The sequence below is a fragment of the Jaculus jaculus genome, chromosome 10 (assembly GCF_020740685.1).
Source record: "Jaculus jaculus isolate mJacJac1 chromosome 10, mJacJac1.mat.Y.cur, whole genome shotgun sequence".
In the NCBI taxonomy this organism is placed as follows: domain Eukaryota; kingdom Metazoa; phylum Chordata; class Mammalia; order Rodentia; family Dipodidae; genus Jaculus; species Jaculus jaculus.
The window spans coordinates 82,713,044-82,730,139 of NC_059111.1; the positions used below are offsets into that span (position 1 = coordinate 82,713,044).

General features: G+C 38.9%; 2 protein-coding genes across 6 annotated transcripts in view; one reads left to right on the plus strand and one right to left on the minus strand.

Annotated features, from left to right (window-relative positions):
• Positions 1–1,243, plus strand: part of Ptprz1 (protein tyrosine phosphatase receptor type Z1) — a 174,416-nt gene extending 173,173 nt beyond the window's left edge. For all 5 annotated transcript variants that reach the window (XM_045160208.1, XM_045160209.1, XM_045160211.1 and 2 more), the window contains one exon: positions 320–1,243. In XM_045160208.1, the coding sequence (XP_045016143.1) occupies positions 320–460 (141 nt within the window). In that variant the 3' untranslated portion in view covers positions 461–1,243. The remainder of the gene's footprint in view (positions 1–319) is intronic.
• Positions 1,244–10,330: 9,087 nt separating this feature from the next.
• Aass (aminoadipate-semialdehyde synthase) overlaps positions 10,331–17,096 on the minus strand; it is a 62,978-nt gene continuing 56,212 nt past the window's right edge. The window contains exons 20-24 of the mRNA XM_012948791.2: positions 15,616–15,711; positions 14,009–14,124; positions 12,638–12,726; positions 12,002–12,178; positions 10,331–11,089 (exon numbers count right to left, since the gene is read on the minus strand). Of these exons, the coding sequence (XP_012804245.1) occupies positions 10,971–11,089; positions 12,002–12,178; positions 12,638–12,726; positions 14,009–14,124; positions 15,616–15,711 (597 nt within the window). The 3' untranslated portion in view covers positions 10,331–10,970. The remainder of the gene's footprint in view (positions 11,090–12,001; positions 12,179–12,637; positions 12,727–14,008; positions 14,125–15,615; positions 15,712–17,096) is intronic.

Sequence of the window (17,096 nt, forward strand, 5' to 3'; positions counted from 1 at the left end):
AAGTTGATGAAACTCTTTATCATATCACCTTCTGATTCCAGGGAACAAAGGCATAAGAACCAAGCACTTATCATTGACAAATGTACTAACACCGATTCTCTCGGTCACTGACTATTTATATTTGCTCATTGAAAAAGCTACTTCAGTTTAATCACTAAGAGACAACCATAAATAGAGTGTGCACTTCCGCGGAGTATAACAAGCCCTGTGCACGGTGCCCATCCATGGACTGAGCCAAAGTGTCTGAGGTGACTCCTCGTGGTGAAGGTGTTTCCCCGCAGGGCTTCCGGGCTGTAACCTTCCTCTCTGTGTTCTCTAGGAGCAGTATCAGTTTCTCTACAAAGTGGTCCTCAGTCTCGTCAGCACACGGCAGGAAGAGAATCCTTCCACCTCTCTGGATAGCAATGGTGCAGCTTTGCCTGATGGAAATCTAGCAGAGAGTCTGGAGTCTTTGGTTTAACTCAGAAGGGGGAAGAGCTCTTCTCTTTCTGAGTTTGTGAGTCCGGTTCTTTTCTGTTTACTTCCCATCAACTGACGGTTACTTTTATGACATAGGATTCTGCTGCCAAATTCACATCATTAATAATGTGTGCCTTTTTGAAAGACTTCTTGTAATTTGCATATTATGTCTTGACTAAAATGACTGAATTTTACAGTATTTCTAAGAATTGAATTGAGGTATTTTTTCCATATTGATTTTAACAGAAGATTTCAATTTATAGGTGTTAGAAATTCCCAACCTCAGAAAATGTGTTTTTAGTGTCAGATTTTTAGCTGTATTTGTAGAAATCATCAAGTTTGCTAGAATTATAACTTTTAATATAGCATACTGTAAATAAACCACTTTGTTCCTTATAATATTCAACATTTTACAACTGCAGTATTCACCTGAAGTAGGAATAATCTGGTAACTTACTGTAAATACTGCTCTGGTGTCTCCATGGACCAAATTTATATTTATAATTGTAGATTTTTATATTTTACTACTGAATGAGTTTTCTAGTTCTGTGTAATTGTTTGATTTAATGATGTAGTTAAGTATCTGCTCTTACTCTGTGAATCTAATATTGTGTTGTGTTATCTAAGAAATTAACTCTGTTTTAGCATGTATTTTAACTTTTTGTGGAAATTAGAAAAATAATTGCTTTGAAAGATGTTTTTATGAGAATAACACCTTACCAAACATTGTTTAAATGGTTTTTATCCAAGGAATTGCACAAATAAATATAAATATTGCCATTAATTTGTGTTTGCCTGTGGGGTGTCTTGTTGATGTATATGAGGTGGAAAATTTGACCAATGTTAAATGGGACAGATAGGGACTAGGGAAATGGTTCAGTAGTTAAGGCATGTGCTTGCAAGCCCTGCCTGCCTGGATTCAATTACACGGCCATGAAAAGCCTGATGCAAAAAGTGTCACATGTGTCTGGTATTCTATTAGAATGTTACTGAAAGGTATGGCAAGCTTTCCTATCTCTTGAATCTTGACTCTTGAGACAACGTTAGATTACATAACAGGTAAAAATATGCAGCCAAGTAAAGTAAGTCAGGTCAGTCTCATCTGGTTATCTTCATTCATTGCCAAAACTGTACTCACTGCTTTACAACATGCACAGATTTTGTGTGCACATTTTTAAGTTAATTTATTTTTATTTATTTGAGAGAATGGGCATGCCTGGGCCTTCAGCTGCTGCAAATCTCCAAACACATGTGCCATCTTGTGCATATGGCTTACATGGGTTCTGGGGAATTGAACCTGGGTTTTTTGGCTTTGCAGGTAAGTGCCTTAACTGCTAAGCCATCTCTCCAGCCCATATGTGCACATTTTATACAACAGTATTTTATCACACAGTGGTGACCGCATTGAAAATGCATTTTTATTCATTTGATATTGCTAAATGTGCATCTTATTCCACATAATTTTGTCATTTTGTCAGGTTTGAATAAAATTCTACCCAATAGTGTAGCTTTCATCCAGGAACTACATTGCTATCCATGAGATATTAGATAAAGTCTGGAGGTATCTTTTTGATATTTTCTTTCATTTATTTGCACATACGTGTGTGCGTGTGTGTGTGTGTGTGTGTGTGTGTACATGTGCCTGTGGGGGGGACTCACAGGTCTCTTGCCACTGTAAGAGAATGACAGACACATGCCATTTTTTTGCATTTGAATTTACATGGGTGCTTGGGAACTGAACCTAGGATGACAGGCTTTCCAAGCAAGTGTCTTAAACCACTGAGCAATTCCCCAGCCCTGAAGACATCTTTGATTATCACAATTGGGAGAAGGACACAGAATACTTCTACTTGAGAGGTACCACTGACTATTTTCCACAGCACAGAGAGCCTGCACTGCAAAGGAAATCATCAGCACAAATTTCCACGAGTGCCCAGATAGAACAGCCCTTCTCAAAGGTGCATGATGGCTCTTCTCTTCATTTGCCTAATGTTAGTTGATTAGGTTTCTTTCCTAATCCTTCTTAGTACAAGACTATCATAAACATTTCTCTATGTAAAAAGACTATTGCCATGTTTGTAATTATGTCTTAGGACCAATTCCCATGCACATTTGGGGTAAAAAGAACACGTGAAGATCCTTATGCATCACAATATTCTCTCACTTTCCAAAACAGCTGTGTGATTTACACCACCCACTGGAAAAGCATTAGGGTCTGTTGTAGTCAGCTTCATGTTGCAAGGGTGAACCTCCAAACCAAGAACAAGTTATGAAAAGACTGGCTTTTATTGACACTTAGGGACTCAGGGGAAGTTCCATGATGGCAGAAGATGCTGGCCCCCTTTCACAGGTCCACACGCAGAGACTAGCACCAGCAGCACCACAGCAAGCACATTCCAGGCAGGGCTCCAGCGCCCTGCATACCTTTGACTGGAATTCCAGATCCAATCCCATATCTTAGGGCCAGACCCTAGGATTCCCCCCACAGTGACACCATGTTACAAGCTTGAATAAAACTGATTCTATTGGGGGACATCCATTCATACTACCACAGGGTCCTGCAGGCTTTTGCTCAAATGTTACCTTCCTCAGAGGGACACTGTATGACTAGGGTGACAAGTAGCATCCCTCCTCCCAAAGAGAACTGTCAAAGTACTTTGTGCTGACTACAGCACAGCCGCACTGTCGCACGACAGCCTGCTTCTCCTCCGTGACCACCCAAGCCCTCTTCGCCTCCACCTTGATTTAATTTTCTTTCTTTATTTTGTGATGCTCTATTTTATATTTCATGTTCTCCACTGATATGTAAATCCCATGGGAAGAAGAATTTTTCTTGTCTGTTAACTTTGTATCACCACACTTAGAACAGTACATGGAGAATTGAAGATGCAAACACACTTGTTGCAGTCAGGTTCTCGTTACTGGCTGAAATCACCTGACCATGAGCAGCTTGTGGACAAAAACGGTTTATTTTGTCTTACAAGCTCAAGGGGAAGCTCCTTGATAGCAAGGGGAAATGATGTCATGAGCAGAGAGTGGACATTACCTCCTGGCTAGCAACAGAAGGGCCACAGCAACAGGAGAGTGTGCCAAACACTGGCATGGGGAAACTTACTACAATACCCAGCCCCCAACAATCCTCTGCCTCCAGGAGGTGTTAATTCTCAAACCTCCATCAGCTGGGAACCTAGCATTCAGAACACCTAAGTTTGTGGGGGACGCCTTAATCAAACCACCACAACACTTCACATACTAAATGAATGAGTGAATTTCTACCTAGAACAAACATGCTCTCTTATTGTGCTTGGAATCCATGCACTTCATGGAGAATATTCTTTAACATAATAAATTTACCAATTTTCCCCCCAAAATATACCTACTGTTAGTCCTTCTTTGTGGCACCTTTGTAATTAATTCAACTGAAACTAATGTTCCTAAACAGACTACCTCTCCCATGGGAAAGCATGGAGAGCAGTTTGCATCCTCATGAACATTACACATCCGCATAATCTTACCATCTTGCTGTCTCCATAAGAACTATAGAGCCCGCATTTATAGTGTGATGTTACACAAGCAGTTTCTTCTTATAGCAAAATTAATATTCACTACACATGTCCTACTAAAATTACATAGTGGAATCTTACTAAATTTTTGTCTTTCTCTTCATAATGCTTTAAATATGTTAGCATCTATGACTTAGACAATAACTCTGGAATATAATGTGGAAAATAATATCTGTATATGCAGATTGATTTTACAATTTCACAACAAAATTCAATTCTATTTATAAATAGCACTTCAGAAATGCTTTCATTAAGTTAAATTTAACGTTTGATAGAAAGTGAGAAATTCTACACCTTTGTTAAAATAAGCACTATTATAAACCAGGACTGGTTATCGTCCACTAATTTGCTTAATGCAAACATCCTCCTCATTAGTAAAATATTCAGATTGCTTCCACAGAAGACAAATTTTGAGCTATTAAATACATGTATATTATACACTGGTTTTAATAATCTACATGCTTATAGTTTATATAATTTTTCCTTAAGATATTTTTTAATATATTTTATTAATTTGAGAGAGAGAAAGAGAGAGAGAATGGGCATGCCAGGGCCTCCAGCCACTGCAAACAAACTCCAGATGCGTGTGCCCTTTTGTGCATCTTGCCTACATGGGTCCTGGAAAAACAAACCAGGATCCTTTGGCTTTACAGGCAAAAGGCTTAACTGCTAAGCCATCTCTCCAGCCCAAAATAATTATTTTTTAAAATATGTTTTATTTATTTATTTGATACAAAGAAAGAGGCAGAGAGAAAGAGAAAGGGAGAGAATGGCACGTCAGGGCCTTCAGCCACTGTAAACGAACTCCAGATGCATGCACCCCCTTGTGCATCTGGCTTACATGGGTCCTGGAGAATCAAACTGGGATCCTTTGGCTTTGCAGGCAAACACCTTAACCACTAAGCCATCTCTCCAGCCCCCAAGATAATTATTTTTAAAGAAAAATATTGGAAGTAAGAAAACCATGGTGTAAAATAGAAACTTCCCATTACATACATAACAAGAGACTCTATTGAGTCTATCAGCAGTAACACATTCTAAACAAGAGAGCCAATTGACCCTAGAGAAAACTTCACAAATGTGCTACTTTGAAATACCTTTCCCTGCAAATTTCAGTGATCTTTCAGATTTCTATTATCTTATGCCCCAGGAGTGTTGACACAGTTTGGAATTATCCACAGTAATGGACTGATGCAAGGAATTGTGATCCTTGTTTAGTGAATATTTGTACCAAAATTATTAGCATGAAGGTTCTCACAACAAAATACTGAAGTCTCCTATGCCATGCCTTCAATTAATTGCCTTAAGCAACATAAGGACTTAAAATTATGTATTTGCTGTGTTTTTTAGATGACATGAAATGAGAAATATTACACGTTTTGTCTATGTGGCATTCCAGTTTGAAGTCCAAGGGAATAAGCAAGGTTTGACAAACCACCTAGAAAATGTTTATAAAATAAAATAATTTAGGCCTTTAAGGAAAGATCGATAAAGCCAATAAGATAGCTGGGGTCCTTGTCGATCCACAGAATTCATCATGTTGCCACTCTGTTGCCAGGAAGCCTTCCTGTGGCATACTTCTTTCTTTCTTTTTTTTTCTTTCTTTTTTTTTTTTTTGAAGTAGGGTTTCGGGTTTCGCCCTTTAGCCCATTCACTATGTAGTCTTAGGGTGGCCTAGAACTCACCTACCTCTGCCTCCCAAGGTCTGGGATTAAAGGTGTGTGCCCAGCTCCGACTTTGTTTTGTAATAGCCCAACAACAACTTTTGTCCAACATGTGGCTCTCAACCTCATCCAGTTGATCACTGGAGCCCATGGCCCTCACCCTGGGTCTCAGTAGATAGTAAACACTGAAGGAAAGCTATGTGACTTCCAAGACTGAACAACACAAGGTAAGGCTGCTTTCTTCCAGCTCTCTCTTTGGATGCTTCCTGGGAGCAGTGCCATCATGCTGGGACAAAAAAAAAAAAAAATCTACACAATAGGAGAAAGAAACCAAGATCCTGACCCCAAGACTCAGCTGACAGCCAGAAGTAACTAGCCAGCTATGAAAAGCAAATATAATCTCCCCTATAGGCTCATGTGTCTGAACACTTAATCCCCAGCAAGTGGCGCTGTTTGGGAAGGTTGTGAAACCTTTAGGAGAAACAGCCTTGCTGCACAAAGTGTGTTGCTGGGGGTAGGCCTTGAGATATTAGAGCCAGGCTCTACATACAATTCCTTCTCTATGTCTCTCTCATCTCCTTCTCCCCTCTCCTCCTCTCCCCTCCTCTCTCTCCCTTCCCCTCCATGATGAATCTTTTCCTAGAAACTGTAAACCAAATGAAACCCCTTTCCTTCCATAAACTGCTTCCATTTGGGAAGTTGTTCATAGCATCAGTAGCTACTACAGCAGTCCATGTGAACAAAAATGAGCTGTTCACACTGAGCCATACTGTAGTGCAGTTAGGGGCACAGAAAATGGCTGGTCTTTTACACACCAGCTGGGGTTTAATTGCAACAGAAGTATTCTGGCAGCTGACTTTTTAACATTTCTAGGATATTTTGAGAATCCATGTCCCTGAAACTATTATCTTTTCTCTTTTACTCATATCTCACATCTCTTCTGGTTTCTTCTCTGTGCTACTTCCACTTGATTCCTATTTCTTTTTGTTTTTAATTTACTTTTTTATTGACAAATGCCATAATTATAGACAATAAACCATGGTAATTTCCTCCCTCCTCCCACTTTCCCCTTTGCAACTCCACTCTCCATCATACCCCTCCCCCTCTCAATCAGGTCTCCCTTTTATTTTGATGTCATCATCTTTTCCTAATATGATTGTCTTGTGTAGATAGTGTCAGGCACTGCAAGGTGTGTATAAGACTGCTTTAGTGGTAAACTCTTTGCAGTCTCTGAACTTCTGCTTTGAAGCATTATGAGTGTTCTTGGTGTCTATCACCATGTCCCTGGAGGAGGCTGTCAGGCTACCAGTAAAAGCAGAACTCAATAGCGCCACTTTCTCTATAATGTCTCATGGGTCCTGGCAGATGTGGTGGAGGTGAGTCCTGTCATGTTAGGCAGTTGACTATCTTTTCTTGTCATGTTGATGGATCTTGCTTCTCCCCAGCTTTCAGTGTCCTCTCTAACAAGAACAAGATACTCCAACCAAGAGTGAGTGCAGCATGGATCAAAGGGGATGAAGAACCATGTTCTCTCTCATATGCAGTTCATAACTTGGAACAACATGAGGTGATAGTCAGTGGTAGTAAGCTTCAAGAGTACCAACATTGAACTAGAAGCATGTTCTCTCTTATACATGGTTCCTAACTTGGAACAGCATGAAGGAATGGTAAGTGGTAGTAACCATCAGACATATTGACACTGAACTAGAATGAAGCTAGAAGGGGAACTAGGGAGGGAAGTGAGGAAGAGTTACTCAATAAGGAAGTCAAGGAACAGAATAGAGAGGATGGGCGAAAGAGGATGGGGCGGGGGTAAACAAAACCAATGACATGATCCAGTGCCATAGAACCTTTCCTCCCAGGTAGCAAACTAAAGGGTATAACAGTTAATGGGGAGGTTGGTCATTGCCCAGGAATAAGGGCTTAACCCAAAAACCATGTGCACTGCTGGTTACTGTGGGACCCATGTGAGACACATGAGATTCCCAAAAACCTGCAAGCCACTACCAAGGAAATCGTCACCCACAAAAGCTATATGGTAAGACCCTGTCGCTGAAGATATCACAGGCCACAGGCATGGGACCTCAAGAGATCAAGCTAGAACCTAAAAGCAAGCCCTGCTGGCTAGTCCCCATAGTGCTGGAAAGTGCTATGAGAGTTGCTGGAGCGTGATGGCCACCAAAAGTGTGAACAAGTAGGGAACCATCAATCTGTGAAATCAAGCAGCTGCACAAGATGTACACACCTGTGCAACAGAGGCACGCAGCCTATGCAGGTAATCAGTGGCTCTCTAATTGTTATGAGACCCACTCAGTGAGAAATAAAAAAAAAAAAACTTAGACCTGATAACTAGAAATAACTCAAGAGTCCTGTGGATACACAGTCCACAGACTCCACAGGGAAAATCCCACTGGTCTTTGGTCTAGAAGAGTGGCTCTTCCCACCAAAATGTCTCTTGAATAACTAGTATAAACACTGTTATTTAGCTTATACTTTTAAAGGCAACAGTATCTCTGAAAAGAAATTTTACTGAAATTGAAACTTTTTACATGTGAATATCCAATTCACACATCCTATAGTTCAAACATTCCAACTATACAATTCAGTACTCTGCCACGGTTACCACAATAAACATTGTACCATGCTTATTATCCTAAAGGAAACCCCATATTCATTAGCATAATGCCATTTCCTCCCAACCCTCCAAACATTAAATAACTACTAGTCATGCTTTATATACAGATGTGCTTTTTCCTGGATATCTCATATAAATGAAAACTTTTAAGTGTCCTTTTGTGTCTAGCTTTCTTCACTTAGCATGCTTTCAATGTCCGCCCATATTGTAGCATGTACATTTCTTTTTATTCCTGAGTCATATTCTATTGTGTAGACACACTTTACCTTATTATAGTTGGATATGTAGGTTGTTTCCTCTTTGGATTATTATCAACACTCTATGGACATTTGTACACATTTTTGTATGAACAATTTTCATTACTTAAGTACCTATCAGTACTGCTTCAGAGTTCTGATGTCTTTTGAGTCCACACTGACATGCCATTTTTTTGTGACAGGGTCTCATACAGTCCAGGCTAGTCTTGAACTTGCTAAGTAGCCAAGCACAATCTTGACCTGACCCTCCTGCCTCCAGCTCCAAGTGCTGGAATTTCAGAAATACACCACCATGCTTGGCTTACAGGGTGTTGGAGATTGGATTGAAGGCTTCGTGAATGCTAGGCTAACATTCTACAACTGAAGGAAGTCCCCAGCCTTTATCTTTATCTTTTTGTTTTCATTCTAGAGAGCATAAAGTAGGATCTCACTGTATATTTGAGTTTCACTTTCCAGCACCTATTTGGCCTTTTGTAGAGAAGTATCAATTCAAATCTATCCATTTTTAAACATGTGGCTTGTCTTTTTCTGTAGAATTAGGAAAGTTTTATATATTCTAGCTATACATTCCATTTTATAAAAATTTTGAATCTATAGGCTGTTTGGAGATATGGTATTTGTTTTGCTTTGACCATATCCTTAGGAATGCAAAAGTTCATCATTTTCTTCCTCTTTTTCCTTGATTATGGGTTTGTTGTTTATTTCAATTGCTTAAGAATCCATTGCAGGGCTGGAGAGATGGCTTAGCGGTTAAGCGCTTGCCTGTGAAGCCTAAGGACCCCGGTTCGAGGCTCGGTTCCCCAGGTCCCACGTTAGCCAGATGCACAAGGGGGCGCACGCGTCTGGAGTTCGTTTGCAGAGGCTGGAAGCCCTGGCACGCCCATTCTCTCTCTCTCCCTCTATCTGGCTTTCTCTCTGTGTCTGTCGCTCTCAAATAAATAAATAAAAAATTAAAAAAAAAAAAAGAATCCATTGCATAATCCAAACTCATATTTATGTTTATGTGTTGTTCTTACAATCTAAATATTAGAGCTAATACTTTATTATAGACCGTTCAATGTGGTGTGAGGTAGGGGCCCAGCTTCAATTGTTTCTGGATATTCATGTTTTCAAATACCATTTGATGAAAAATGTACTTCACTGTATTGTCTTAGCACATTTTCTAAATATCAAGCATAAATATGAGCATCATGTCTGATCAATTCTCTCATTTTTATTCTTTTTCATGTTGTTGAAAGTGGACTTTCTAATCTTTTTTTATTTTTTTTATTTTTTTTCTAGTTCAACTCAGATTCTTTTTTTTTTAATTTTAATTTGATTTATTAGTTTTCTTTTCATCAAATACAGGCAGTTTGGTACCATTGTTTAGGCTCATCTATGATCTACCCCCTCCCATTAGACTCTCCTTGTTGATGTAAATGGGTTGTGCATTGTGGAGTTAGTCTAATCATTTTGGTCAATTCTTTATAGGAAGATTTTTGTATATTATTCCTATACCTGCAACTTTGTTAAACCCATTAATTCTAGTGTTCTGTTTTGTCCTATTTTGTGCATGGATTATGCTTTACACAGATCTCATTTAGATTTATATGCAAATAGAGTTTAAATTCTTCCTTTCCAGCCTAGATGTCTCTTCTTTTCTTGCCTAATTGCCCTGGCTTGACACTTCAGTACAAGTTGACTCACTGTAGCACATGAATACAATCTTGTCCTGTTTCTGATATTTAGGAGAAATCATTCAGTCTTTTGCCATTTAACATAATCAAGATTTGGGTTTTAATAGATATTTACAAGGCTGAAGGTGTTCTCCTCCAGTTCACTGAATGTTGCTGTTTTAATCATGAAAGGGTAATGTATTTTGTCAGACATTTTTGCTATACCTAATGCAAGGGTCATACAGGTTGTGTCTTAATGGCATCCGATCCTTTCTCCAGGCACATGACAGAAAATGATAAAAAATGATGTTACTAAATAAGTCATAACTTTACAGAGTTTATAAGATGCAATCTAAAGCTATCTAGCCAAATCAACTTGAAAAATTCAAAAATATAACTGCAGGAGGCTTCTCTCAGCTAAAACAGTATAACTGCATTTGTTGATTATAAGAAAATATGTTCTTGAAAGAAAAAAAGAGGTACAATAAATTAACAAGCAGTATCATCACTGTTGCTTTTACATACATATGAAAAATACATGGCAGAATTATTAAAGTTCTCTGGTAATGATTGACATCTAAAATACTTATTAAAATGGGGACCTTTATCTTGAAAGTACTGTTGGCTTTTTCAAAATATGTATGCTTGAGACTTTATAAAATGGATATCAGCAAAAATGCTTGTCACACACACTGAGGACTATGTTGACTGGCAAGACAAAATAACTTAATTTCTAATTATTGTTTGATTGTGCTCTGGGTAGTACATATAATGCCTTCTGCTTTAATCCGCTCCAGTATTGGACTATAGATTTCCTTTGTAAAAGGCCCCATCAGGCCTTTGGCTTCAATTTCACCTGGAAGAAAATAAAGGTACAGTTATCATTTTAAAGGTGGTGTCAAAGGTTCATTTCCCATAGTGAGAATCCTCACAGAGAATAAAATACCCAAGAGTGAGCTTACAGCTGGAGAATTGTAGGCCTGGACATTGTTTCAATAAATGCTTATGGTGCCCTTCCCACTGACTGCTCAGTCAATGGACAGAAAGCTGGACTTAGGATCTATAGACTTGACTGCATTAATTTGATCAGAATGATTGAAACTGTGATAATTTGACAGCTATTACATGGCTAGAGCAATAAATTAGGGCATTTTCCTTAAGAGCCACACTAACTGCAGCCCTATCACTTTTTTACTCTCCTCAAAATCTAATTATCACTGTGTTTTTAAATCATGCTGTTCCTTTCATAGGTCAGCTGTATCCAGTGTATCTTTGCCTTGATATATTGTATTAGAACATAACTCTATTGTAAGCTGAAGACCACATGTTTGAAGTATTTGCCCAGTACAGATATTAAGATATTAAGATTAATAAAATGCAATCTAGAATCCTGGGGCTCTATTATTGAATGTCCCCTGCTAAGTCAAAGCAAAACACAAAGGAAGAAAGGAAGGGCATTGCCATCCCCTAAGTATGCCATGTTATAACCAGCTTAAGAATTTCACTGGAGCATAACAATAAGTATAGGAGTGAGGAATGACACAAGGCCACTTACAAGATGAGGGAACCTTGGCTCAGAGATGCTAAGCTACGGGTACCCCATTGCACTACTGTCCTGTGACTGAGCTGGGAGAAAATCAGATTCCACTACAAAGCCCAGTCAGGCATTCTCTAAAATGGCTCAATAAAAACAAGGGCTCTAAAATAAGTATGTGATGATGTGGAAGTGACACAGCAACAGACTCAGCCCTTGCACGGTAAGACCTACCATCAAGCAGCATTTTGGCTGCCATGGCCGTGGGCAACCCCACTGTTTTAGCCATTGCTGAAAAGCCGTTGAAATCTCCATAGACCACAAGATCAATGGTTTTCTTTTCTAAATGTCCAGAAGGATGTCTGATTCCAAAGCTATCTCTCATCACAATCATATCTTTTTCTTGAGGACCTTAAGATAAACACAGATATTCTTAAATTCTATCACTGTATCTCAAATGTTGTATTTTACCTCATATCCATGCCCCTTTTTTCACAAATTTCCTTTCCAATTATCTATGATATTTTTTATACCAAGAGATGCTTCAAAGAAATTAAAACTGATTAAGTTCCTTTATCCAGGTCAGTATTAATATAGTCTGGTTGTAATAACAAAAGGAATTGCTCTATAAGCCATTTCTCACAAAACAATCTTTTGGTGTTTACCTAATAAATGGAAAATTAAGTTTCCCCATAGTTCCCAAGTCCATTACTACATACTTTATTTTTGGATTTCTTTTTTCTATATAAGTAGCCCAAGTGCCCTTTCTCCCATCTCACACCTTGCCCTTCCTACTGCATGACTGATCCTCTTGCCACACTGACTATTTTATGACCTTTCAACAATATTTGGCCAAGGCCCATGGCCTACCATAGGAGAGTTTTGAAGACAAATGCTTGGAGAGGGCATCCACAATGGACTCCGCCTGAGGAACTTGCTCCTCCCCAAGTAAGCCCAACCTGAAAAGTATAAGAGATGCTGTGTTGGTTCAAGGCCTATGCATGCTCGTGAAGGAGAAATGAGCCCCTTGGCTATTATCTTGAAAGGGCAGACTCATAAGATGACGGTCCAAGTTCAAAGACTCTCTAAACTAGACGATGATGATAATGAAGACGATGCAGCAATGTCTTAACCTCAGAATCCCCACTGCCCCAAAAAGACCTCCTCCATAAAGTATAAAGCAGAGATGGTATGTTTAAGCCAATATGGTTAGGATGATTTTTATGATATTAATTTACAAATCAGCTAACTCACATTAACTATACTTAACTTTTTAAATTTTTATTTATTTATTTGACAGAGAAAGAGGGAGGGAGAGAGAGAGAGAGAATGAGCATGCCAGGGCTTCCAGCCACTGCACAAGAACTACAGATGTGTGTGCCCCCTTGTGCATCTGGCTAACGCTGGTCCTGGAGAATCAAACCTGGGTCCTTTGGCTTTGCAGGCAAATATCTTAACTGTTAAGCCCTATACTTATCTTAATAATGCACTCACCAGTTATGTGAATGAACATTGAAAGTAATGGGGGGGATATTCAAAGAATCAGCTACAGGTAAATGAAAATATCCTGTTTTATTCAGGAATGGAGTAAGAAAATACTTCCAAAAAACATTTTCCATATAAACATAGGTAACAATTTAGATTATATAAATAACTTTGAAGTAATATGGGTCATTAACTCCTCAGAAGAAAAAATATGTATGTGTTTTAACATAGGTTATATTCTTGTATTCCTTCAATCTGAGTCCCCATGTCCCTGTGGACCTGCCTCAGTAGGGTCCCTGGTGTTCACTGTGGGGTAATTAGGGCCTCTGTCAGGCTCTGGGGGAGGGGTGTGCCTCAGGATATTTCTACCCACCCTGTGGCTCTTACAATCTTCCCATACCCTCTTCTGTAACAGCCCTTCAGCCTTGGCAGGTGTGTTAGTGTTTTAGTAGTTTGTGTTTAGTGCTTAGAATTTTTAATTAGGCTTTGGAATCCATATGAGGTATTATAATCATTGCTTCTCAAACAATTTCCAAATTATAATCATAATTAAATTTCTTCATTTATCTATATACACATATATTACATGTTAATCCCTCTTGAACAGGTCAACTATTAAGCACTAATTAAGCAATGATCAACTAATTGATCAAAGAAAAGTACAAACATCTTTGTTTATTGGCCTTTCTTTGACTAGAAAGGGCCAGATGTCATTGGTCCAAATGTTTTGTTCTGCATCAAATGGTGGACACCTACTGTTCAGCAGCCTCCAGCTGGGTATTGTCTCCTCCCAGTTTCATGAGGACAACTTCCCTAAGCATATCACTTGAAGAAGAGCGTGAAATTCCAACTAGATCACAGAGAAGCTGTTTCTGGTTAGGAAAATAAACATAAAAATTCTAAATACCTAATATAATAAAGCATGGCTTAGCTGAAAAACATCAAGTGCATGTCACATTAAAATTAGAAGTAACTGAGAAGACAGGAGGTTATAACATGCATATACACATGCATTCACATGTGTGCATATCTACACATTCACAAATTCATGGGATTCCTGAATGATACTTCAGTAACAAAAACTCTATTCTACAAAGAGGAAATACCAGCACATTTCTTATCTATGTATATCCCCTCCATAACTTTGTTGACCCATTCTCCCCCACCCTCTAGCCATCAATTTTTGGCAGGTTAAACTGGAAGGGGCTTACTGCTCTGGTTGCCAGTAGCAACCAGAGTTCTTTTGTAGTTTCAGCAGATGAGAAAGACCTTGCAAGTAATAAAATTTCAAAAGAACACTTCAATAGTGGCCACAGCTTTTTCTACTTCCTAAACCAGACTTTTTCAGGGACCGTAAGGAAAGATATCCTCTAGAACAGGAGTCAATAGATTGGGTTCACGGTCCCAGTGTATCTCATTGCCTATTGCTTAAACAAGTTTCACTAGAACAGTCATATGCATTTATTTTTGTATTGTCTGTGGTACTACTGAACTGATCCATAGAGACTGGCCTATAAAGCCTGAGATATTTATAACTAGATCCTGTATCAAATAAGCCTGTTCACCCAGCTAGATGACAACTATCAACATACTACAGTCACCCCTAAGAATACCTGTATGTATCCTCCAAACCAAGATGCCTCAACCCCAGGTACCACACATATGTACTCCTGACTAGCAAGTGTATTTATAATAGGTGAACTCTGTCAATGCTTGCAAAAAAAAATTAATTTTAAATATATGGCTTTTTCCTCGTGAAAACATCTCTGGCTCGTTGTTGAACTGTTAGCACTGGCACACTAGTGTAAGTTAAATGAACAACTTGTAGCAAGTTAATTCCTGGCAGCTAGCAGGGGCTCTTTACATTAAGTTGCAAGTCCTAAAGGCCCTTCCAACTCTGAGACCCTAGGATTTGGGTATGACACAGATGGGGGCAAGAACATAGTAACTTAAAGTTGCTTATGGTCATAAGTGACCAAATGAGAAAATTGGCAGGATCCAGTTGGAGAATCCAGTTCACTGATATGCTAATATCTCTCTGATTATCTCACTCAGAAGGTCCAAGTCATCCCTGTCACTCCTTATACAATTGGAAGATCCCAGAGCCCAAAGCAGAGAGTGAGAGCATTTCTCTGTAGGGCTTAAGGAATGATCCTGCATGGAGGTACAAGTGAATGTAGGAGATGGGACAGATGTGTCAACCTGTGCTCTCTCTCTCTCTCTCTCTTCCTGTAATGGTAAAGAAAAGGGGAAATTTCTGGTTAAGACCAATCTTTCTACATCAGCTACAGATCTTCTTTCAAAGGTCCAAAACAGAGTTTAAGAGGTGCTTGTATGCAGCACTCCATTCTGCAGTTACTCACCCAGGTGAGAGGGTTGACCTCAGGTCGAAGGGCAGGATATGTTTCTCTATTGATAAGACCCAACTTTATAAATCCATTCAAAGCTTTGGAATATCCCTGAAGCAAGAATTAATAATAGTTAAGAAAATTTCCCTTTAAAGAAAAGCACATTTTTAACCTTTCAAAAGCCTTTTTTATAAAAAAAATGGATCTAGATTGATAACTAATTTAGCAAATGGACTGCAAATAATTTGTATTGCTAAAATAGATGCAATCATCTCGCAGATTACAGCAAGACCAACAGTGTCAGAACAATTCAACTGCTTTACACTACAGTCTCTCTTTTTCCTTTTTTAGGGTACCATGTGCATGGTATTTCCTGATAGCATAAGGGAAATCATCCTCATGTGTTATATAATGCAGGTTTAGCAGAATATTTATTATCTAACTAAACAGTGAGAACTGCTGTTTCTTTACTGTGCTTGTTGTTAGGGTTCTTTTGGAAGTTCTGGGGATCAAACAGCTACTCTGTCAAATTAGCTATATCCATTTTGGTCTTTGTTGTGATAGAAGGAAGTCCTCACAAGACAAATCCACCCCCTCAAAAGCAGATCCATTCTGTTGTTTCACAGCTACCATCCTAAGGCATGTAGGGAATAGGAAAAGTAATGTGTTATGCTGGGAATCTGTTACACTGTTGTTCTGGATTTGATATTTACAGCTTCTCTTGCATGATCAGTAAAAATATAAATATGCAGAAAACATTTTATTTGCGCTTCTAGAATGAAGTTCCTGCTGTATGGTTTAAAAAAAAAGTTTCAGATTTCTTTTGGGAAAGACTTTTGAGCCCTGCCACTTTCTCTAGTCTCATTGTGTTTCAAATGATGTAAACCCTGTCTTTAGCTCTGTGAACGTATATCAGAAGTCACTGACCTCAGGGATAAATCTTAGTGAACAAGGCCAATGGGTGTATTTTTAGCTATTAGAGAAAGATATAGTCTGTCATTTCCAGTGGATTTGAACCTAGTAGGCTATAACAGGATGCTGTCACCACCCTGGCACTCTAGAACCTAAGACCTCCTGGACTCTTAGAAGACAAGGATAAGAGACAGAAATGGAGTCCCAGTGAAGTTGCCTAATCTCAAACTTCCCATATGGTGATGCTGGCTCCCATGCTCCCCTAATGAGTTCTCTTCTGCTACTTTGACCTGAGTCCCCATATTCAATAAAAGGGTTCCTGAGAAAGATATATTTCAACTGGTTTTATCACAATTATTTTTAATAGTTTATTTTATTTATTATTTAAGAGAAAGGGGGACAAAGAGAGCCAATGGGCACATCAGCACCTCTAGCCATGGCAAACAAACTCCAAATGCAGCACCTTATGTATCTGGCTTATGTGGGTACTGGGAAATCAAACTTGAGTCCTTAGGCTTTCCAGGCAAGTGTCTTAAGCATTAGGCCATCACTCTAGACCATATTTGTTTTGTTTTGTTTTTTAC